Source organism: Elephantulus edwardii, unplaced genomic scaffold (assembly GCF_000299155.1).
Source record: "Elephantulus edwardii isolate Elephantulus edwardi_28Jun2011 unplaced genomic scaffold, EleEdw1.0 scaffold00371, whole genome shotgun sequence".
Lineage (NCBI taxonomy): Eukaryota > Metazoa > Chordata > Mammalia > Macroscelidea > Macroscelididae > Elephantulus > Elephantulus edwardii.
The window spans coordinates 857,681-882,768 of record NW_006400121.1 but is presented as its reverse complement, the minus strand read 5'-3'; the positions used below and the strand labels follow the sequence as shown (position 1 = coordinate 882,768).

The following is a 25,088-nucleotide window of genomic DNA, read 5'->3' as shown; positions in this document are numbered from 1 at the left end:
GATAATATCCATACTCATACATGGAAGGCCAGTGAATACAACTATCATTCAGATATATGCACCAACAACCAGAGGCACAGAGGAAATAGAAGACTTTTACCAACTTTTACAGTTGAAGATCAATCGAATGTAGAATAGCTAAAGCAAATTTAAGAAATGATGAAGTAAAATGGCTTCACAAAATATTTCCAAGAGTAGCTCAATAATACAAGGTATTATAATGAAACGTGCAAAGACTTGGAATTAAAAAACCAAAAGGAAAAAACATTCATAGCATGTTACAAGCTGAAAGAACTGAAAAATAATTCAAACTCTAAATTGTAATAGGGAAGAATTCTATGAGCAAAACACTGAGCAGTGCAAGATGCATCAACAGGGCAAGGAAGAAATATAGTGACTACAGCAAAAAGGACTGGTCACCACTGAACTATTTGAGGAGGTTACATACAATCAAGAATAGAAAATACTGAAGGAAGAGGTCTAAGCAGAAGTGAAGGCAATGGTAAAACAAGGCTCCAGGAATTGGAAAAATAGCAATTTACATGTTTCGACAAATGTATGCAATGCTGACGCACTGCCTCATCTATGCCAAGAATTGAGAAGGCCCAGTTAACCACAGAAGAGATCTGTATTTGTGCCCATTCCAAAGTAAAGCGATCCAAAAGAATTAAGGATAGAACAGTATTATTTATATCACATAAAAGTCAAGTCTTTCTTAAGATAACTCAATCACAGTTGCTGAAAATAATTCAACTACAATTGAACAGTTTCACATGAAACTGCCAGAAATTTATGCTGGATTCAGAAGAGGACATGGAATGAAGGTTAACACTGCTGTCATTAGTTAGGGCTCAGCTAAAAGTAGAAAATACTGCAAATTACTAACTATGCAAAAGTTTTGGATTGTGTGGGCTGTAACAAATTATAAATAACACTGTGAAGAATGGGAATTACTGAACTGCTCATTGTAGAACTTTTACATAGAGCAAGAAGCAGTTCTTCAAACAGAACAAGGGCTAAAACTGTGTGGCTTAGAGTGAGGAAAAGCGTCTATCAGAGTTGTATGCATTCACCATACTTGTTCAGTCTGATGAGAAAACAGTTAAAAAAGGTGCACTATAGAGTGCACAATGTCGGGGAGCTCTGGTGGCCTAGTGGCAAGGAGCTGCAACTACAATCCCAGAGGCACAAGGTTCGAATCCACCAGATGCTCTGCCGGGAAAAGGAGGGACAATCTCCTCCTGTACCAGTCAGATCTGATTTGACGGTACACTCACACAAAAATAAAAAATTTAAAAAAAAAAAAAAAAGTGCACAATGTCAAGATTCACTAACAACCTGTGATAAGTTAGTGATACAATCTTGTCTGTTGAAGGTGAAGTCCTTACTGACAGAAATAAAACATTATGACTTCAGTACAGGTTACACTTTAACAAAATTAAAATCCTCACAAAGGGACCAACAATCAATATGATGAAAACCAGAGCTTCAAACTGGTTCAAAATAGTTCCACAATCAGATGTATTGCTTATAGAATTTGATACAAATAGGAAAGAGCTTTGTCCTGCTCATAGGTTGTGGGCTGATCAGAGGACAATGGTAGTTATGAATTAATATTACTCTACAGAGTCTTGCCAATAATCCAATTTCTCACATCAGGACCCTAAAATTTTCATGAGGAAGAGATATAACAGGACTTTACGAAAACAAAATTATTGATGAGCCTCTAGAGAGCAACATCTATTCATAGCATTACAGCCAGCCATTATCATTAAATGGAGCATAACTGTTTTTTTGATGCTCAGATCAAAATACCACAAAGATTTGGTTATCGTGTAATTGCAGTGTCAGCGTAAAGTTGGCCCTTTTTTAAGTCATTATCTTTTTCCCCTTTGGTCTCCAGCAGACACATGGTCTTCCAAATTATCAACAGCTGTTTGGCTAGAAGAAAGAGTGTGTACCACATGACAACAAGACTTGAAGGGGACTGGAGCAAGAGTCTGGTGATGGTGGCAGAGAGACTGTGACACTGCTGTGAAAAAAACTGTGGCAAGGTGTGACCTGCGGCTGGCTTCCTGTGTTCGTGCTGGCCATAGTCAAAGGTTGTGCTGTTCTCGCCAGATGCTTGAAGGAGAAGGTGACTTGTTCAGCGGCAAACCTTGCTGGATGATTGAAGAACCAGAGGCTTCTTGAATATGTGCTGCTAAGCAGAATCGGGACATCTACTAAACCTTGACACACATTGTGGATATTCTTTGCTTCCCCTAACCTCCTACTTACTTCCAAAAAAACCTCCATTCTTGGTCTCGTAACTCTGAGTCAACAATTACCATCTAACTCTTGCTACTGGCTTGGCTAGAGAGGCACCATGGGGTGAATTACAACGTCTGCTTTCTGCTTTGAGGGTGGAGGGTTGAGAGGTTGTGCTATTTTTACTCTCTGGCCTTTTCAGAGAGACACTTAACAGCCCTGTGTCCCCATGTCCTGTTTCTGGCTCATTAGACAGTTGTGTGTGTGTGTGTGTGTGTGTGTGTGTGTGTGTACTTTATGACAATTATGCAATCATTATGAATTGGTATGAAGTCTTTTGATAAACAGAATAAAGTTACCCACTGTTAGACTGGTTAGAATTTTGGCAGAAAGAAAAAGCTTACACAACCATTCACTGGTAACTTCTTTTTCTGTTTGAATGTGCCAGGGTACCAGCAGGCTTAGTCAACGAATTATCACAGACCTAAGAGGAACCACTACAAGGTTAATCACCTTTGTATTTCTTCTTTTTTTTTTTTACCTCTTTCTTTGAACGCTTAAGGAATTAACTGGACAGTTGGCTGGTAGGTTGGTTTGTGCAAGACAAGGTAATTTGATTATTGGTATGAGAGGTTCTGTTATTACTGTTTCAGCTCAAATAACAAGGCGGTAAAATCTAAACTGGTTTAAAGTAGAAGATTCTGACATTATTCATATAATTTATTTTCTCTGTCTCCAAATATTCTTTATATCCATGCCAAACCAGTTGCTGTCAAGTAGGTTCTTACTCATAATGACTAGTATAACAAACAGCAGAACTGCCCCATAGGGATTCCAAGGCTATCTTCTTACAGAAGCCGACTTTATTCCATGGACAGCTGGAGAGTTCAAAATGCCAGCCCTTTTGTTACCAGCCCAGCACTTAACCACTGCAACCAGGAATACGTAATTGAATAAACAATTTAACATTTGTTGTCCACTCACATATTAAAAATGGTTCCTAGTACTATGCCTGACTTTTTTGTCAATCTAAAAATGTTATCACACAATTTCCCACTCCTAACAAAGTGGAATTACTGGTAGAAAGGAAAGGCTTATAAGCACAACCACTCAATGTCTATCCTTGGTTTCTCTGTTGGAATCTACCAGGTTATGGTCACGGTGCCTAAGGCTAAAACTTCAAAGATATTTTCAAGGCAGTCTGAAAATTTTACATTCTCTGATATAGATCCTTATCAGTAAAATTATATGAATTTGTCAGTTGAGATAATAGTTACAGGTTTTGAAAATGGATGCAAAAATCCATGGTCCAAAGGTGAATTTTTAAAACCTCTATGGTAGGCCATATGACTTTTAAAAAAAAAGGTCTATGGTCTAATCCTAGTGACCTATTAATATGTTAGGTTATATGACCAAGGGAATTTAAGGTTGCAGATAAAGTTTCCAATTAACTCATTTTAATATAGGGAGATTATCCTGTATTGTCTAGGTGGGCTCAATATGTTTACAAGTTCTCTGGAAGACAAGAGAGTTAGAGTTGGTATGAAAACTACTGTGAGCCTGGAAGATAGAGAAGAGGCACAAAAGGCAAGGAATGTGAGTAGTCTTTGTTTTGTTTTTGTCATTAAATCAAGTATGACTCATAGCAACTCTATGAACAACAGACCAAAACCTGTCCTATTTTGCACCATCCTTATCATCCCTGGCACAGTTGAGACATTGCACACTGAGGTCTTCCTCTCCTTCACTGACCCTCACCTTCCCAAGCACAATGTCCTTCTCCGAAGAATACTCCCTCCTAACAAGATGCCCTATGTATGTGACACAAAACTTTGCCATCCTTGCCTCCATGGGGCTGCACTTTCTCTAAGACTTATTTTTGCTCTTTTGGCAGTCCATGAGTTATTCAGTACTCTTCTCCAACATCACAACTCAAAAGGCATGGATTCTTCTATCATCCTTACTCACTGTCCAACTCTGAGTTGTACAAGTGACTGAAAAGACGATGACCTGAATCAGACACATCTTAGTCTTTACACTGACATCACTGTTCTTCTTTTGAGAGGTCTCTGACAGCAGACTTTCCCACTGCAACACATCTTTGGATTTCTTAACTGCTGGGGCCAAGGACACCATCTAGCAATATACTGCTTATCAGCCTGGTGGAAAAGATTTTTAACTTTTTAATGTTGAGATGTAAACAATATTGAAGACTATAGTCTTTGATCTTCTACAGCAAACATTTCAAGTCCTCCCCACTTTCAGCAAGCAAGGCTGTAAAATCTGAATAATACACTGATGACTCTTCCTCCAACTCAGTACCACATTCTTCTTCAGAGACCAGTTTCTTGAATCATTTGCTCAGCATACAGAGTGAATAGATAGGGGAAAACGATACATCCCTGAAACATGCCTTTTTTGATTTTAAACCATACAGCGGTCCCTTACCCTGTTCAGACAACAGTTTCTTGGTCTAGGTACAGCTTTTGTAGAAGGATTACTAAATGTTATGGGATACCTATTCTTCTCAATGTTAACTATGGTTTGCTATAATCCACACAGTCAAATGGCTTTGCATAGTTAATAAAACAGATAAAAGGTACAGAAGCTTATTCCCTGTGAAAGTTCCAGAAGGAAACATAGTTGTGTCAACATCTTGATTTTAGCAGATCTGTATAGCTTTAAGCTACTAAATTTGTTGCAAGAAAAAACAAAGTAGTATTAAAACACAATCACACATTCTCTGGCATACATCCCTATTAACAGTCAGGGATTAAGTCTCTTCCTCTGAATAACGGTCTTTGCAACTGTTTTACTTGGGGGACGAAGGAGGGGCAGTCATAGTTATGCTATGTGACTCCGTCAGCAAGTTATAAAAGTGTTTTGGAGAGCCTTGCAGGACCATGTAAGAAACTCAAGACTTTGAGGTCACTGTAAGTACCTAATGGCACAATTAGTTTTCTCCTGACCATTAACCAAAAAGACTGATGGTTTGAACCCATCCAGTGGTACCACAGAAGAAATACCCGGCCATCTGCTTTCATAAGATTAGTCAAAATAAGACAGAGGGACTGTGGCTCTATTCTGAAGTAGAAAGTGTCACTAGAAAACAGATGTGACTCAATGGCAACAGGTTTTTTTCATTGTTATTTGGGTTTTTCAAGGCACCATGCTAGAAAAACCACAGAGACAGACACACATAGACACACACACACACACACACACAGAGGTTTATATTTCATTTGTGTGAGTCTTCTCTGCTCAGGTTTTAGACATATCATGAAGACATATAATTAAGGTTTTGAGATGATCAAACCCAGCCAGCTCTGATGGTAAATATACAAGACACCCCAAGCAAAAGCAGCGCAGCCCAGCTCTTCTGAAACTGCTGAAGCAATATAAAAGGGAAAAAAGGATGGAGGGGGTAGGGAGAAGCTTTCCTAAGCTATGAAGCTTTAGGGTCATTTTTCCTACACAGCAACTAATAGAAATGTGCCAATACCATATTTCTTCATTGTTGTTGTTGTTGTTATGTGCCCTCGAGTTGCCTGCGACTCATAGTGACCCTATGTACAACAGCCCTAAACTCCGTCCTGTCCTGTGCCAATCGCACTGTCTCCGACACTCCCATCCCAATTACCCCAGTCACTGAATCAATCCACCTCATATTTCTTCATTACTTAAAATTAAACACAAAGATAATGTTTTTAGCTTACATCCATGAAACAATCACCTTTAAATGAAAATGTCATTTCCTTATTCCATCAGTAATATTTGAACATTCTAAGTCTACTTAAATATCACTTCATATTAGCACTTACCTTGATACCAAAAGTGAACACTGTCATTATGATTTTAAATATGAGTGCTAAGCACAACTGCCATATAGCTGAATAAACTCCAAGGCCTGCTGGACGATCAGGAATATCATCGACAATTTTACTGGCATTCATGTCATTTCTGTAGTCACAAAGAGAGGAGGATTCCAGGGGGCCACAGTCTGTAAAAAGCTCCTTTATCAGCTCACTGGTGTTGAGCCTAGTGTATGGGTTGGGAAAGGCTATCACAGCAGTAATAGCTGCAACAATAATGACTTCAAGAACAGGATACTTTCCAAATTTAGTGGATTTTCGTCGACGACACCAGGCAATATTTGCCCTAATGAAAAAGGCTCCCCACAGCCCTCCAAATACCCCTAGGAGAATAAAAGGAAACAGTTCAAAAAGGTACCATGGTGTATGATACTCCACATAAAAAAGGACGAGGCGGCTATTACCAAATGGATTGATGGATCTCAAAACAAAGGCTGCCACTAAAGCAGCAAAAAATGATCTCCATAAAGTTTTGAGAGGAAAATAATAGCTAACCTAAAAAAAGAAGAGGGAAAGGCAAATTAATACTTCAAATTTATAAGCGGTTCCTTATATAATTTTGAAAAGTAAATAGTTTTAAATTTTTCTGCAACTAGAATTCACATATAATCAGTTTTATTACAGTAGCATAAATAATGATGACTTACTATCTTTGATTATCACATTATCCTAAACGTAGAATATCAATATAGATATCTACTTATTAAAAATACTTAACATTTTATATTCAAAATTAGCTTTATCATGCAATCATGGTAGTTTAGAATATAATCACCAAATCTTGTTTATAAGAATTTAATTTCTATTTCATTTGTCTCCTCCTTTATATGGAAAAGAGGAAAAGAAAAATAGAACAAGAGAAAAAAGCAAATGTAAACAAAACGTGTTCACAGATCAGAAAAGAAAATGGTCTTAAGTATGTAAGAGAAAATAAAAATGAAATATTCCACGTAAGTAACTCAAATAATTTTCTTAAATAGCAGCGACTGCTATAGGGGCTCAGGGGAAAAGAGTTGTGCTACCAACCCAAAAGCAGGTGGTCTGAACCCAACCACCTGTTTGGCAAAAGAAGGAAGGGCAATCTCTTCTCATGCGTTCTACTGCCTCTGAAGGCCCACTGAAGAGTCAGCTATGAGTTGGTTCCAACTTGACAGTACACAGCAAAAACAACAAGCACCAGCTATGTATCAGAAATGATCACAAACAAAAAAGTTTGAAAGATCATTTTTCAATTGCCTGATGTTTTTAAATAAAAATAAGCTATAATATAGGATTTTTGTTGTTGTTTACCATTAAGTCAGAACTAACCCATAGCTGACTTTGCAGCAGGTTTTCAGATGCAGTAAACTGCACAGGAGGAAACTGTCTATCCTTCTCCTACAAGCTTTAACCATCTTCTGTAAGTTCAAATTCCTACTGCTGATTTTTAAATAAATCACTAAAGTCAAGTTAAATTCTAAATAATCACTAATGTTTATACATGAATAATCTGTGAAAAATTCTCTCATGGTATGTAACATACATAGTACAGCATGTTTCATTTTAGAAAGAGTGAAAAGTAATATAAAGGCTTATTTGCCTAGAAAACATAATTCATAAGGAATTAATAAAAGTGATTCGGCAAGGAAGAAAAAAAGAGGCACAAAGATGAGAGTAAAACTATGCCATTGTGACCAACTCAAAACATAAAATTAAAGAGAATATGAACAATTTTGTTAAAATAAATCTTGACATTTAAAAGCAAAATCTTTATCTACTATAAGCAGTACAAAAAAATGGAAAAATTTTGGAATGGAAATTCTATAGGATTTTAATTGCTTTAATTTTTATAACCTACCTCTTCCAGGCTAAAAAGAACTCCTCCAATTGGCGCACCAAAAGCTACAGAAACACCCGCAGCAGAGGCAGCGGATAGCACCTAGAAAGAGGATTACAGCTAACGGAATTTAAATTTCAGACACGCAAACAAACCAAATAAAGCTGCTTCAACCAACAAGTCCTCTCAATATAGTGCTACTACAAATAAAATGAGTCTCATTCTGAAAGCCCAAATAATAGCTAACTTCAAGTTACATCTTGTCAATCAGAATCAGAACTTTAACAATCAGAGTAAAACCCACAATTTTCTAAAAGTATTTTACAACTCTCTATTTTGTCGCTTGATTATGATCTATTTCCTACCAGTGTGAAGCTATGAACACAAAGAATTTTATAGGAAAGTCATTTATTTGCAATTATTGTTCTGAAGATGTTGGTACTTTTCACTACTTTCCTCTGGAGACTATGGTGTGCCTAATCTGGACCAGAGTCTTTGCAATTGCATGATATGCATTGGAGAGCTGGACAGTGACCAGAGATGATAGAAAGATAACTGATGCCTTTAAGCTGAGGTCCTGGAGAAGAGAATTGAATTGGACTGCTAGGAGAACAAACAGGCTTGTCCTAGACAGGGTGAAAGCAGACTGCTCCTTGGAGGCAAGGATATGGAAGTTCCATCTGACATACTTTGGGTATGTTGCAAAGAGGGACCAGTGCCTGGAGTGGACATCATGTTTGGGAAAGTAGAGGGACAGTGTAGGAGAGGAAGACCCTCAGTGCGATGGACCAGTTCGGTGATGGGGCAATGGGAGTGGGTGCGTCAGAGACAATGAGTTTGGCACAGGATAAAGCAGGCTTTAAGGATCTTGTACATAGGGTCACTATGAGTCACAAGCGACTCAAGAGCACATAACAACGACAAATTATATTTGAGGCTACTCAAAGCATTTCTCAAATGTTCAGTATTTCTACTTCTGAAAGAAAAATTAATCCAAGTAAATTGTACATGGTTAAAAAGGAACAGACTCGACAGGATAGCCTGGTTGAAATCCTAGCTTTACCACTTAGCAGCTGTGTAACTCTGGCAAGTAATTTAACTTCTCAGTTTCCTTTTCTCCAAACTCAGAATGTGATAATACTACGTAGCTCATAAGCATTAATTGTGTGCATATGTATAAAGTGCACAGAAGAGTACTTGGCATCCAACAAGCACTTAATAAAAGTTTGCTAAATTTGAAATAAATAAGGATTTGTCTCCAATAAATTGTACCTGACTTTAAAATGAAGTTTGCTTTTCTGGTTAAGAACAGAACATATGTAACTTTTTATTTTGTTTTTCTTCTACTAACAGAACCTATTTGTTTAACAAAATTCTTAATTCCACAGCAATACAACCACAATAAACAGATAAAACTCATACATATATTTTAATGCTTTTAACTCTCTAAAAAAATTATAATTATCATATTTATATTATTATAATTATTTATAATTATTATTATTATAACTGCCCAGAGCAGCTCTTATAAATTAACCTAACATTTTAAGATAAAAAAAAATTATAAACTTACCATAAAATTATAGAAAAATTATTTGGGAAGCAAATGCTAGATTTTTTGATTAGTCACTAACTTACTATGCTACAGTCTTTTTATGTTAACAAATATCCACAGAGGAGTAGAAGGAGTAGTACTAGCAACAGCAATTTCAGTAATAACAACAGTAGTGAAGTAGCTCACATTGTAGCCTACAGTCAGAAAACAAATGAATTCTAATATTAGTTCTGCCTCTTACTAGCTATGTGAACCTAGGAAGCTTCATTAACTCTCTTGAAAGTCTTAGTTTCCTAGTCTTTAAATGAAAATGTTGTTGTTGTTGTTGTTGTTGTTAGTAGGAACACTGTGAAATTAAAATTTAAAATAAAGTACCTGGCACAGTGCTAAATATACCATAACTAAGAAATAATGCAGGGGTGGGAGGGGGCAGAGGGGCAGGGAGGAAAATGTGCAACAATGAACATTGGAAATCCAAGTTTTTTATAAACTTTCATTAAAATCTAAATAGAAAAATTTAAAAAAAAGAAAGTCACTGTTGTGAACTTTACAACAGGAAATGTTGGTCCCTTTTCAGTGAATAGTACCTTTTTGTTTTTATCATGGAAGCCATAATTAGCAGGAACAGTTCTGAACATATGCTAAGGATAAAAATGAGACCCAGGAACAAAAGAGAAAAGTAATTGGGTCTTTACTGAAGTACTGTTGGGATCAGCTATTGCTGAATTACTGCCCTAAGGCCCAATACATTCCCTGCTAGTGAATATTGTATGATTCATTCACTTATTATCTAATCAAGGTACTATCTATACACAGACTCTCAATGACATGCTCACATTATCTTTAAATTCTCTATTATGTAGAGAATTTGTCGGAAAAGTTTTCAATGTGTAACTATTATTAGTTCATGTTTTTCATACTAATAAATAACATGAAAAGAGGGGACAAAAAAGAAATAATGCTCATTATTTTTATTATGAACATAATCCACAGCCACAGAGTCAATTCTAATTCATGGTAATGCTCCATCAGATTTCTGAGGCTGTAAATCTTTTGGAGAATTTACAAACAAAAGACTGTCCATCTTTCTCCACTAATTTTTTGATTCACAGTCCCAGTGAGATCAAAATTATTAGGCTACCATGCTATTTTAGAATAATACAGAGAACAGAAGGTCAATATTTCAATGCTAAAACTAAAATTATTCAAATGCAGAATTAATACTTTTTAAATCATATACTTTTTCCAATGAGGCATATAATGTAAAGGTTCCGGCTCTAGAACCAGAGACCTTTAGCCCCTGACTTCTCAATATTAAATGTAATGTTAAAATTAATATGGAAAAATTCATAGATCCTTATAGTACCTATCAGTAAACACTTACATCAAAAAAATAGGAAGGGGTAGGCTTTGAGTTCTTAACACAGTAGGATTGAGGAGCCTGATTTTCCTTCTATAAAACATCTGGAGCAATCTAAAAACCATGTGAAGAGCTATATTATGTATGAAAAGTCTTAGGCTGCACTGGGGGGGAAAAAGGAAAAGAGACTTGTTCTTTACCACCAATCAAAATGAACAAGATTTCCCAAGTGCACTATAATGAGAATCGCTGATATAAATATCAAGGGTCCTAAAGTTCTCTGAACTTCTCCATGGGATAGAGAGCTCTCTATAGACCACGTAAAGGCAACCACTGGCATTCATCACCATTAGGATTTCTCAACCCTAAAAATACTAAGTATTATGATAAGTAACAATAAACTAAATTCCATTAGAAAACAGTTTTTTTCCAAATAGAACAAGAATTTAAGGCAAAATGAAAGCAAACAGTAAGACTTCAGTGAACAGGAATAATTCAATGAAATTAAACTGAAGTTTGGCTCAAGCTTCTCTAAAATATAGGAGCAAACTTTTAGTACTGGAGATGGGCTCTAGAAAGACATTACAGATTTATTCCAAACAGAAAAAAGAGGCAGAAACTAATTCCAAATGAAATATTTATTCTCAATACAGAATTTATCCTTAAAAGGTAAACAGTAAACTTGATCTACGATGAAATCCTTCACTGATATAAATCTGTAACCAAGTCTTTTCTGTCAAATAAGCTATAAAATACACTTACCTCCCTTTTTTTAGCTTCATTTGTGCTGTACTTTGGAAAGAGGTAGGAAAATATATTTCCACAGCAACAGGCAACATGCACCAGGGGACCTTCTTTTCCTAAACTCAAACCTGATGCCACGGCAAGTACTAAAGTGATGGTTTTAATCATTAAAGTCCATTTTCCCAAGTAACCTCGGATGATGAATCCACTCAAAATAGTTTTAATCTATGGAGGAAAGATTAAGTCCTCTTAATTTTCTTTAAGAAGCACATGATTTTCTTGTAATATATCAAGTTATTACCATGCTTTAATCACAGAATTACTTGAAATGTTAAGCTTATTCGAGAATAATTCACACTTTAAAGTTTTAATTACTATGCTACTTGTAATTAAACTGCAAAGTTTTTTATTATCTAACCAAAGACAAAAAGCAAGCCCTATCTGACAAATAAAATTTATGTATCAGTCTGTTAAAGTGACCAGAGACCCAAATTATAAAAATTATAATTAGCTAACCATTAAAAAGCAAATTTTATTATTTCTGTCACAAAAAATAAACAATCTGTAAATCTATTACAAGCATACTGGGTCAGCTATACAAATAATTTATTTTCATAATGTGAATCAAACTCCAAATTATAGAAATGTTCAGACTTACTGGTCTGATAGATCAGAAGAATTTTTGAAAGGTGGAACTTTTCAAAAGGTGGACCTTTCAAACCTTGAATGAACCTATTCCTATGACTCAACTTTGAGCCAAACAGTAGACAAGCCAATAAAGTGAACAACAGCACTAGGGAAATATCTATTCCTTAAAGCAAGCACTCATGCAAGATCAAAAGAACATTTGCCAGAGGATAAAGCTCAGAAGGCAGAAAGAAATTAACAGGAAACGAAGGGGGTGGGGGTGGGGCCTATGCAGAAACTTGCTGTTTCTTAGCAGTTTTTATGCTTGTCTAAAAGTATTCCAAAATAAATATTTATATACACACACACAAAAGGAGACAGGAAGGAATAAAAAATGATGAACAGAAATGAGAATCACAGGGAAACAGAAGGAAGATTATGTTCCACATGTCTGTCTGTCTTTCTGTCTCTCTCTCTCTCTCTCCCCCTTCTCCTGTGACTAGTCCACCAGTAAATAAAGCACTAAAAATCCTAAGGGATTTAAACTCTGATACACCTTATAATGTGGGGATTCTAATTAATGTCATAAAAAGTGTATAAACAGCTGACGATTTGAATATCAATTTGTTCTAGAAGCTTTCATTCAAACAGCAATAGAAAGTTTAGAAAGAAGAAAAATTCACTTTCTCAAAGTATAGTAACTATGGAATGAAAACTGTCAAATACTATAAAATTACTACTTTATATTTTTTAATATAGCTTTAATGTCATTTGTTTGTTTTTTTTAAATGTCTTAGAAAAATTGGTAATCGCTTAAGTACAATAAAATATAACGAGGAAAGAAAATAAACGAGTTTATATCAAGTCAATTGTAGGCATATTCACCTCCAAATTATGGCTGAGAAGTTTTATACTATTCACTCACTACAATAAATTTTTTTTACTTTTGAAATTTATTTTATTTTAAAATTGAAAATGGTCATTGATATTACTTGACAAGTTAAAGAATTATTATCTAATAAAAATTTTATGAAGAAAGAAAAGTGTCCTAAAATCAGGTAACTTTATTATAGTACAATACCAATTAATCAATCAAGGAACTTTAGATCACAAGATATATTTCTGGGAATTTGGTGCTTATTCAAATTTTCTAATAATTTATCTAGCAACCTATATTACTGATGGGGGCAAATAAAAGAATGAAAGAAAAATGAACCTTTAAAATGTGTTTCTTTTAAAAAATTTATTTATTTGGGGGAAAAATGTATTTATGCACAAAAAGATTACTGGGAAGAATTTTTTTCAAAGATTGTCTATAATTGACTGACAGTAAATTTTTATTTCTAAATTAATAATTCTTTTCATATAAAAAAAATTTTCCAGAAAAACAACTTTCTCCTCTGTTAATGACAAAAAAACAAGCATCATAACAATTACTAAATATTTAATTATACCAAAGTATTTATGGCTCACCTCTGGAATTCCAGAGCCACAGGCATATGGAGCAAATATCTTTACTAGGGAAACTGCAAGAAAGGCAAAACTCAAGGCCCAGAAAATGTACATTATATAATTCATGATGTAAGAACCAGGACCCTAAAAAGGAAATAATTCAATGGGATAAATTCAACTTATAGTGCATCTCTAAAGCTTTTGTCACATAAGAAACTTTCTTCAAAATCTTAACCAACTTAATTCCACAATAATAAAAGCAAAATGTTTAATAACAGTGCCAAAATATATGCCTACACATATCAAAAACATATCCTATCAAGCCCACTTGTTTCTCCTAGCTGATCCCTAAAGCCTTGTTACCAGGGCATCTTAACTGTATTCCAAACTCTAACTACCCACAAACTGCTACTTAGAAACAGTTGATGGGCACATAATTGCATTGAAAAAGTACTCAAGATTTACTCTGCGGCAACTCTCCTGAAAAGTAAATCAAATGCAATTTAATTATATGTCAGGCAAGAAACATCATTCTTTTCAGCTTAAAAGGAAATACATTCCATGTTGTTTTAAACTCAGCTAAAGTAAACTTTAAGAAGACATCTATCTACGTTTGTCAGTCATTGATTTTATTCATCCTAAATTCCAGAATGTTCTTACTTAAGGAACATCAGGAATAGTAAAGCAATCACTCAAAAGCTCTAATGCCACAAATAAAAATTAAACAAAACATCAAGAAAGCGTCACTTACTGAGTGATTTACAAAATTGTTTATAAATAATTTTTTCTTAAAAAAGTACTTTTAACAAAAATATGATTTCTCTGAGCAATCTTAGTGTAATATTTTAAAAATCTCAATAATTTGACTTCATACTAACTTTTTTGTTTCTAAAGATTCATATTAACTTGTTTGTTTCTAAAGATATTGCAATTGCGTCCATTCTTTATCACAATTTACTATAAAAATATATTTTGCATCATAATTCTTACATAGTTCCTTAATACAGTCTTCTTAAAATAATATATACCTCTATTTTTACAATATAGTCTCATATTTTCATTTATGCTATCTCAATAATTTTCTTTTGTTCCTTACGGTGGGTTATAACCTTCTAACTTGAGTTCATGATTCCTTAACAGGTCGCATTTTGAGAAAAATTTACTATAGCATAATATGTGGTTAATCCTATAATATCAGCTATTATTTTATCCTAAAACTAAGTAAGATTTACCTCTGCTTGACCTATGATTAGTTCTGCCCATGTTTTCCACTGTGGACATTTATCTCTCTCTTCAAATGTTGTTTCATTAGATCCCCAACAACACTGTTCATGGTTGTACCACAACGCACTGAGGCAAATACCCTCTTTTAGGTCAGTCATCCAATCAGCAGCAATGTCTATTAATCCAGCCAATGCTCCTGTAAAAAGATGTTAGATAGTGAAATAACGTATCCATTGATTGAGGGACTACTGAGAATTATCATAAAAAGTAAGTAGACTCCCTAGAACAAAAGTGTTGTTGTGATATGTGCTTTCAAGTCAGAGCCTATTCATAGTTGACACAAGTTTTCAGAAGCAATATGTGCTCCAGAGGATACTGCCCATCATTCTCCTACGGAGCAAGGGGTTTAAAACCGCGTATCTTTGGTTTGACAACAAATTTCTTTACCACTAGGACACTAGAGCATAATATAGTTTATATTAATTGCATTTCAAAATTTTAGTTAGAAACAAAATATATTACATTTAAAAACTATAAACAGCTTTCCTTTAAAATAAAATCTGTATTCTTGGTTTGAAATTAGAAGTCTGTTATACTAATCAAATTAATTTTAATGCAACAAAAGCATTAATTAAATTACTTAATTACTTAAAACATTCTTCAAAAGGCAGCTACTGGACAGCTAGTTCTAGTTACCAAAGTATTTAGTATTAAACTTAATACTGAAACTTCAGTCCAAAACTTCATCAACAGATTCACAAAGTATATCAATTCTACTAAAATTCCTTAAATTCTGGTTGCTTAGTGGCAAGAACCTGTACTGAAATCCCAAAGCATTGGATTTGAGGCCACCAGTTGCTCCACAGGAGGATGGGCAATCTCCTGTGCCTCTGAAAACTGCAGGGTGAGCTATGAGTTGGGTCAGATTCTACAACAACAATTATACTCTTAGGGAGCTCTGGTTGCCTAGTGGCAAGAAGAAGCTGCTCAATCCTGAAGGTGCCTGGTTCAAATCCATCTCATTTGATGGCACACAAGTATTTAAAAAAAAAAAAACAAGTATATTCTGGTTTCTCTGACTATAAAAACCACAAATTCATAGTCCATACTTATTCATCACTTTAAAAAGATCAATTAATCATGTAATGCAGTGACCACAAAATTCTCATGCATGTCAATTAGAGATATCAATACTTCCTCCATTCTCCAGGCACATTTTTAAAGTTCCATGGTAAAATCTGCAAGTAATTAAAACTCAATTCAACTTACTGTCATCAAGTCAGGTATAAATCATAGCTAACTTTCTAGTGGGTTTTTGAGAGGCCTAATGGTAAGGGGCTTTCAGGCCTTTTGTTCATAGGGTCGCTGTGAGTCATGCTCAACTCAAAGGCAATCAACAACGCCAATGGTAAGGAGCTGTCTTGCCAACTGAGAAGCACATGGTTTGAATTCACTCACTGCTCTGTAAAATAAAAATGGGCAATCTCCTTCTGTGTGATTTCATGACTCTGAAAATCTACTGGAGAATCAATTATGAATCAGTTTCAACTCACCAGCCTGCAAAACAATATAAACCACACAAAAAGATACTGTCCACAGAGCCACTGGTGGATTTGAACTCACTACCTTTGAGTTAGCTGCATAACTCCCCATAGACTACACCACAAGCAGTCCTTACTATTGGTTTTTAGATCTTCAACAGCTTTTTCATGAAATATCACACACAGGAACTTTGTGGCCACTCTGAATATCATAGTCGTTAAGCCTGCAGGCTCTTGAGTTAGATGACGTGAATTCAAATCACGACTTGCCCATTTACTCTATATGACCTTAAACAATTTACTTAAGGTCTGTGTTTCAGTTCCCTCAATTGCAAACAGTTAAAGGTTTCAGAACAATGCATGACACTCAGTAAGCACTCAACACATTTGGATTTGGTTTTGGGTATCATGATAGTAAAACTAAAAATATTTTCTTAATCACTTCTTAAATTAGGTTCAAACAATTTTACAGACACAAAAATCAAACTCAGAAAGATCACTGTAGTTTCAGAAATTCTTTAAGTTACTAGATTGTGAAACCTACTGCACCCTAGTTCTTTCCCTTAAGGATATTTTTTTAAAAAAATAGATGTTTTTAAGAATCCAACACATAGTGGAGTGGTCTTGGGGGGAAGGATTATATAACAATGAAAGAACTTTTACTTTTCAAAGAGAAGAACAAACTAGGGTGGGCAGGGATAAAAGTGCAACAATGAGTGAATGGAAATCCAAAATCTCTGTAAATTTTCATTAAAATCATTAATAATAATATTAAAATATATTAAAAAAATTAAAAATCTAGTATGTATAGAAATCAGTAAACTTTTACCTAAGACATAATGAAATATTAAAATAAAATTTAAAAATCCAACACTACCTTAAAAAAAAAATTAAATGTGGTGAGAGGTGTACTGAATACTATAGGGAACTATACTGAATAGTTCTGTTCTGTTAAAAATATTTTGCTATAAAGTATTCTTTACCTGAAGCCAATCCTGTTAATGTTACTACTAGCCATCCTGACCACGCATCATATAAACTTTTTGTCATTTCCCATGCTGATTCTTTCTTTTTGCTGTTGATCTGAAATTAGAAATGTTAATACTTCATTTTTCAGACTATGAACAGAAGTCGCAATTCCAGAATCTAGCAATTTCTCCCCCAAATACCACAGAGCAGAGTACTTTCTGAACTAAATAATGAGGAAGGTGAGTTTTGGGGTAGAATCACTACAATAGTTAGCTGCTAAACCTGTAATCCAACTATAGTGTTTACCCAGAGATCTCTATTTTTGACAAGAAATTGTCTAGGATTTGAGTGTTAGGGATCCACATACAATAAGAAGTCTCATCTAGACTATTTTTCAATGAGTTAAATTCAATTAACTCTAGCTAATATACTGAAATATTTCTAGTATTAATAAAATCAGATATTCCAACCTGAAATGTTTGTCATATCTTTGCGCTAGAAATTTACTGGATTATAAGATCCTTAAAGAGTAAGAACAGTAACAGAAAGATCTGAAGACATGATGTTAATAAATACAGTATTAGACAGCCATGTGAATAAAGGAACTTCTAAGTTACATACCTGTAAATGTACAGGTATAGAGAGTTTCCAATTCTACTGGAAGGATTCAGAAACTCTCTTACATCACTGCGTAAGATAGAAGACAATAACTTCTACAGAATAGAGTGAAGGAGCCAAGGAGATTAACAAGAAGTTTTGATCTTGATTTCCAAATTTCACTCACAAATATACAAGAGGGCAAACCTCACTTCCCTCCATAAGATCACACTTCTAAACCTGTACCTAACCAGCCCAAACCTTTGTTGTTCCATTACAACTGCTGCTTTAATTAAAGAGGTACATTTTCTCAGCTAGAACTTCAGTGTTCAACTGTCAGTCCCACAGGACTCTACAGCTGAAATTTAATGACCTGGTCTATTTCAAGCATCTAGTCTATTTTAAGCACAAAGTTCCATTAAAAAGACTCAGAAAATTCTATGTGGAATGATACTGCTAGCAAACGCATTATTAAGAATGAAAATATTTATCTCAAAAATAATCAATAAATCTATGTAGTTTTTCTCAATAATTACAGTCCTAATGGATAAGTCACCTTCAATTTGAGTCTGTGAAGTTCTCTTTATATCAGTGTTTGCAAAGCACTGTTGATTTCAGGTGCCATCAAGTCAGGTTCAACTCATAGTGACTCTATGAACAACAGATTTGATGAACCCTGTCCTATCTTGTGCAATCCTCATCACCTCTGACACACTTGAGCCCCCTGCTACAGTCACTCTGTCAATCCAAGTTGAGGGTCTCCCTCTCCTTCACTGTCCCTCCACCTTTCCAAGCATGATGTCCCTTTCTAAGGAATAACCTCTCCTAGCAACATGCCCAACATATGTGAGATGAACCTTTATCATCTTTGCCTTCAAGGAGTATTCTGGCTGCATCTTCTTCAAGATACATCTATTTGTTCTTTTGGCAATCTATGGGATATAGATACATCACAAACACTTGATTTCAAATGCTTGAAATTTACCATATGCCACATGCACAAATGTACATATGTTCAAGAATGATCGCCATATTTGTATTCCCAATAAAATCTGGAAATTATGACAGTACTGAGTAAATTCTAGTACATCTACATAATAAACTCTATCCTCATTTAAAAAAACATAGCATGTAAGAAAATGCTGTACTGTGTAACCCTTTTCTTTTTAAAAGGTACAAATATTAACACATAATTTACATGTGAAAAATAAAAAAAGTACTTAAGTTTTTTAAATGAATAACATATTCTGGAAAACTAAGATTAGTGGCAAAAATATGTTATTAAATAGTCAAATTATAAAAAATGCTTTTTTAAAAAAATTAACAACACACTTACCCGTCTGTGCCTTTCTCTGTCTTTACATTTCTCTCGTACCCAATCAATAGTATGGAAATCATCATATGTACCTACACCTGGAATTGGTTCATCTAAGAGATCCAATAAGTGTGTAGAACTGTTAATGCTGCCTCCATTCGTCATTGTATAATGAGTTCCTACAAACAGAGAAAAGGAAAGATTAATATGTTTTACGAAAGCAACAGGTTATCTAAGTAACCTTCTTGAAAGTTTATTGGTAAGGCATAGAAGTAAGTGCCGCTTGAAATACTTTCAATGTATGTTGTTGCTGACTGCCTTCAAGTCAAGCACGACTCATAGCAACCCTACGAACAAATGGCCTGAAGACTTTCTATAACTAGCGACATTTATCAAAGTTCATAGAGTTTCCATAAGCATGTTGTTCAGGAAGTGGATGCCATCTCATGCTTCAAATATATAGAAGATTATATTTTTTAAATTATCAACAATTTGGAAATAAGGCAAAATGGTTATAGCATTTCCTTTTAAATTCATACTAAGAAATCAACAGCAAGCCTTACTAAGGGCTATATGCTGCTCCCACAAAAAAGAACATTGCCTTCTTATCTATTAGAGCATAGACTTTGTAAAGTAAGATAACTTTTAGATTATTAAAAAATTTTAAAATATTTTCATCGAATAAATATGCAAATAAATTCTGTTCAACATAAAAAATAACCTCTAAAACCTTTAAGGCTTGTTTGGAGTTTTATTGTTGTTGTTTATGGTTATTTGTTTTGCCCTACAAATCATTAACCTATTCTGTACTTAGTCTTTCTTTACCTCCCTCTGTATGTATTAGACACGGGCAGGCAGGCAAAGAGAGATAAGATTCGTTTTAGCTTTTCATATTCTTTGTAATTATTTTTGTCATCCTGCTGATTCTCTTATTAGAATAAAATACAAAGCCTCTGGCATATATTCATTCCATAAGTAGTGTTTGAGTATTGCATCTCTTCAATTTAAAAGCTACACTTTGCTATTAAGAAACTCATTTTGGACATATTCTTTGGTGACTAATGTACAATCTGTACAATCTACATTCTTTTAAAAATTACATTTTCATAATAACCCTTAGAATAGATACTCTTTCTTCTATTTCACAGAAGACTGAGTTAAAATGAAATTAAGATCCAAGTGTCATTCAATTAATAACTGGGGCCACGTGGCTATCAAGTCTGCGTGGCTCTATATTTGTGGTTTTCCATTTATTTCTGCCTGTCCTCACTTACTGGGGAGCTACGGTGCCTTAACAGTAAGGAGCTAGACTGCCAACCCAAAAGAATGGGATTTGAATCCACCAGCTGCTCCACAGGAGAAAGATGGGCAATCTCCTCCCCTGAAATTTACTGTCTCTGAAAACCCATTTGGAAGGTCAGCCATGGGTTGATTCCAACTCCACGGTACACAACAGAATTACTTGTTAGTAAGGAGTTATTGTGACACAGGCCACCAGTATTGCACTACTATATTTAAAAAAAAAAAAAAGGTGGTCCCTCTCTAGAGGTTCAAATATACTAGTGGCTCTGCAGGAGAAAACGAGCCATTTCCTCCAGTGTCATTTATCATCACTGAAAATTTAAGGGTCAGATGAATTTGCAGCTCTGAGTAGAGTTTGTTGGGTTGATGATTTAACTAAGGAGTTCTGGTAACATAGTATATGATATGTGTTGTGCTGCTAAGAAAGGTCAGCAATTTGAATCCACTTTCCATGGAAGAATGAGATGGGTAATCTATTCCTGTAAATATTTACAGCACCAGAAACCAGATTGAGAACTGTTATGAATCAGAATGAACTTGACGGCAATTAGTATTACTTAACTGTCCCGGTTTCATTTCCTTTCTAAAAACAATTTATATACTAATTCATTCATCGCCCATTTATCTATTCATCAAATATTTCTTAATAAGTATGTGCATGAGGTGTTGTCAGTGCAAAGATGGAAACTGTCTCTTAAGTACAGTTTTGTAGTAAACACTAGTAATCAGAAAGATAATTAATATGAGATGAATACAAACAATTTCAATGAGAGGACAAATGAAGGCCCTAATTAAACTAGTCAGTGGTTCTAAAGTGCTAACACATAATTATCGCTATAAAATATTGTTTATATTTTTAAAATGAATTGAATTATTTTATTAGTCTTAAGTTACGAGTCTGATAGCTACCAGGTTCAATTCTGTATTCAAATAAGCTTAAAGAAAAGTCTTAAGATAAATACTAAAATAAAGAATTTTTGACAAAATGCTTATAAACATAAAAAAAGTTCGAGTTAATATGTAAAGAAAAATGTGAATCAAACATAAAATATCCTTCTCAAAATCAGACCTTACAATATCAGATTGAAAAAATGTTTGCTAATGCAGAGCTGACAGTTACAGGAAAGTGACTGTCAAAAAATTCTTTAAGTACTGAAACAAGATCCACATCTCATACCATACATAAAATCAATTCAGGGTGGATCTAAGGGTAAAGCCTCAAACCAAGAATAATAAAAGACAAAACGAGACCAAACTCTAAAACTTTGGCCTATCACAAAAATAGGCTTGCAAATATAGCCAGAAATGCACTACCAGGAGAGGACAAAATTGATGAATGGGGCCTTTAAAAATGAAGTCCCTATGTGCATCAAAAACTTTTTCCAATAGCATAAACAAAAAAACTACATATTAGGAAAAAACATTTGGCAATGATATTTCCGACAAAGGTCTCACAATAAAAGTTTACAGAACGCTACAGGCCTCCACAAGTAAGAGAGTGACAATCCAATAACAAAACGACAAAAGACATGCAAAGACTTTTCATAAAGGAAGATATTAATATGGTCAGCAGATACAGTGGCAATCTGAAAGATGCAAATCAAAACAAAAATGAGATAGCATCTCACCCCAGTAACAGTAGCAAAGCTTAACAGCACAGCACAGCAAGCAAAAAATTTTGGAGAGGATGCAGGAGACTGGAATTTCTTGTGGAAATATTCGAACTACTGGTGGGATTAACATGGTACAACCATTCTGGAAAGCAATTTGGTGTTTCACCAAAAAGTGCAACAAAGAAATCCCATATGGCCCAGCTATTGCACTGCTAAGAATATACACCAAGAAATTAGAACTGAAACAGAAATGTGTACACTAATGTTTTCAGCAGCATCATTAACAAAAGCAAGAATATGGAAACAACTCAAATGCCCGATCAACAAACAAATGGATTGACAAATTGTGGTACATTCACTCAACAGAGTACTATGCGGCACTAAGGGTTTTAATTTTTTTTTATTCTTATTTTTTGTGTGTGTAGTGTCAAATCAGATCCAACTGGCATAGGAGGAGATTGCCCTTCCTTCTCCAGAAGAGCATCTGGTGGACTTGAACCAGTGCATCTTCGGGACTTCAGCGCAGCTTCTTGCCACTCAACCACCAGAGCTCCCTTATGTACCACTAAGGAATAATATTTTTGTAAAATATTATATAGCATGAGAGAGTCGAGAAACCATTATGATAAGTGAATTAATTCAGTTTCATAAGGACAAATACTGCATACGACCATTATTGTAGAAACAGAAGGATGTGTAAAAATGTTCAAAAGAGGAAGAGAAGAAGAGAGAGAGGACAGAAAAGGGGGAAGAGTGGAAATCACTAGGATAGCAGAGTTTAGTAGGTGGAATGGGAGGGAGCAGAGAAAGAATAATAGCAAAGATTCAATGGGGACTTGAAAAGACAGAGTAATAACAGGCACAGATCAACGGTATTTAATTATATAAAAATAATATATATGAATGGTTGTATGAAACAATGTAAATGAAAGATTGTATAAAGCACAATGTATATGAATGAAACTCAACGTAAACTAATTATTGTAGGAAAATTAATGAAAAATACTTTTAAAAGGTATTTTAGTACTGTTGTTGTGTACCGTCCAGTCAGAATTGACCCTCCTGCGGTTTTCAGAGTCAGTTAATCACACGAGAGAGATTGCCCATCCTCTCATGGAGCAGCTGGTGGATTAGTGGCAGTTACTTGCCACTAGGCAGCCAGCTCTCCACTCTCAGTGAACAATTTGACAAGAGTCACCAAAATGTAAAATAAACCCCGACACTCCAACCCATCAAGCTCACTTGTAGATTTTTTTTTTCCCATCAGCTATACTCTAGTGGCCTAGAGGCAAGAAGCTGCACTGCAATCCCGATGGCACATGGTTTGAGGCCACAAGCTGCTCCGTGGGAGAAGCATGGGCAATCAATATCTCTCTCTTGCAATTAACTGCCTCTGAAAACTTGTGGGTCAGCTATGGGTCAGTTCCGACTCTACAGTAACCAACAACAGCAGTTATACTTGCAACAAATCTCTAACAATTGGTATACAAGGACATTAACTCAGTCTTATTTGCAGTAGACAAACAGCAGATATAGGTGTATCTCAAGAAACCGTTCAACACAAATTAGCATACATCCAAACAATGCAATGCTATGCAATGACCTAGAAAAATGAGACCGATTTAAAGACATTGCTATAAAATGTATCTTCAAGATAAATTAACAAATGAAAAAAAGAGTACGTCAAGATGCAATATAGGTAGTTATCTGTGTGAAAAGGATCTCTGTTGACACAGTGGTTAAATCCATCTGTTTTGTGAGAGTAAGATGTAGCAGTCTATTTGTACATAGATTATAGATGGGGCAGTTGTATTCTGTCCTATAGGACTGTTATAAATCAGAATGAACTTGATGGCAACATATCTGTACAAGGGAGAAAGATACATTCACATATATAAACATACATATGCTTAAATATGGGGGGGGGGAATACCTAGAGATATGAGATCCAAAGAATTAGTCAGAGATAATTTACTTAATGTGGTATAATAAATATGATATTTTTGTTGTTGTTATGTGCCATCAAGTTGCCTGAGACTCATAGTGATCCTTTAGATAACAGCCCTAAATGCTGCTCTATCCTGTGCCAATCTCATTGTCTCTGACACACCTAACATGAACATCCCAGTCACTGAAACAATCTACCTCATAGAAGGTTTTCCTCTCCAGGGTTGTCCCTCCACCCTCCCAAGCATAATGTCCTTCTCCAAGGACTGGTCCCTCCTTGCAACATGTTCAAAGTATGTCGGATGAAGTTTCAGTATCTTTGCCTCCAAGAACAGCCTTGTTTAACCCTCTCCAGGATGAATCTGTCCATGGTATATTCAATACTCTCCTCCAGCACCACAACTCAAAGGTATCAATTGTCCTTGTGTCATCCTTAGTCACTGTCCATCTCTTTGATGTAAAGCAAGTGACTACAAAGACCATAGCCTGTATCAGGTGTACTTCAGTCTCCAAAGTTACACCATTGCTCTTCAGTACTACTATATATATACATTTAAAAATTTACTATATGTATGTAAAGTGGCATCTACTTCCCAAACAACATGCCTCTGGAAACTCTATGAACTTTGATAAATGACAATATTTCTAGAAAGGCTTCAGGCCTTTTGTTCATAGGGTCCCTATGAGTTGTGCTTGACAGCAATCAACAACAATGTAAAATTTTGAATAATGTTTTAGCTTTTATTATTTTAAGAGCAGACACAATTAAAGGCTATTGTCATTTTTATTATTGGCATAACTAAGTCCAGAATAAGAGCTGCATAGTAAAGTGGACAGGAGGGGAGACTGTATAACAATGAAAGACTCTTTCTTTCAAAGTGTAAATTGAACTGGGGGGGGGGGC

The 25,088-nt window shown here is 35.0% G+C and overlaps 1 protein-coding gene across 3 annotated transcripts in view; it reads right to left on the bottom strand.

The window, feature by feature from the left end:
• Positions 1–25,088, bottom strand: part of CLCN3 (chloride channel, voltage-sensitive 3) — a 141,094-nt gene that overhangs the window by 19,717 nt on the left and 96,289 nt on the right. For all 3 annotated transcript variants that reach the window (XM_006902129.1, XM_006902130.1, XM_006902131.1), the window contains 7 exons: positions 19,344–19,501; positions 17,425–17,524; positions 14,909–15,096; positions 13,698–13,820; positions 11,616–11,822; positions 7,960–8,040; positions 6,072–6,617 (listed from right to left, as the gene is read on the bottom strand). In XM_006902129.1, the coding sequence (XP_006902191.1) occupies positions 6,072–6,617; positions 7,960–8,040; positions 11,616–11,822; positions 13,698–13,820; positions 14,909–15,096; positions 17,425–17,524; positions 19,344–19,501 (1,403 nt within the window). The remainder of the gene's footprint in view (positions 1–6,071; positions 6,618–7,959; positions 8,041–11,615; positions 11,823–13,697; positions 13,821–14,908; positions 15,097–17,424; positions 17,525–19,343; positions 19,502–25,088) is intronic.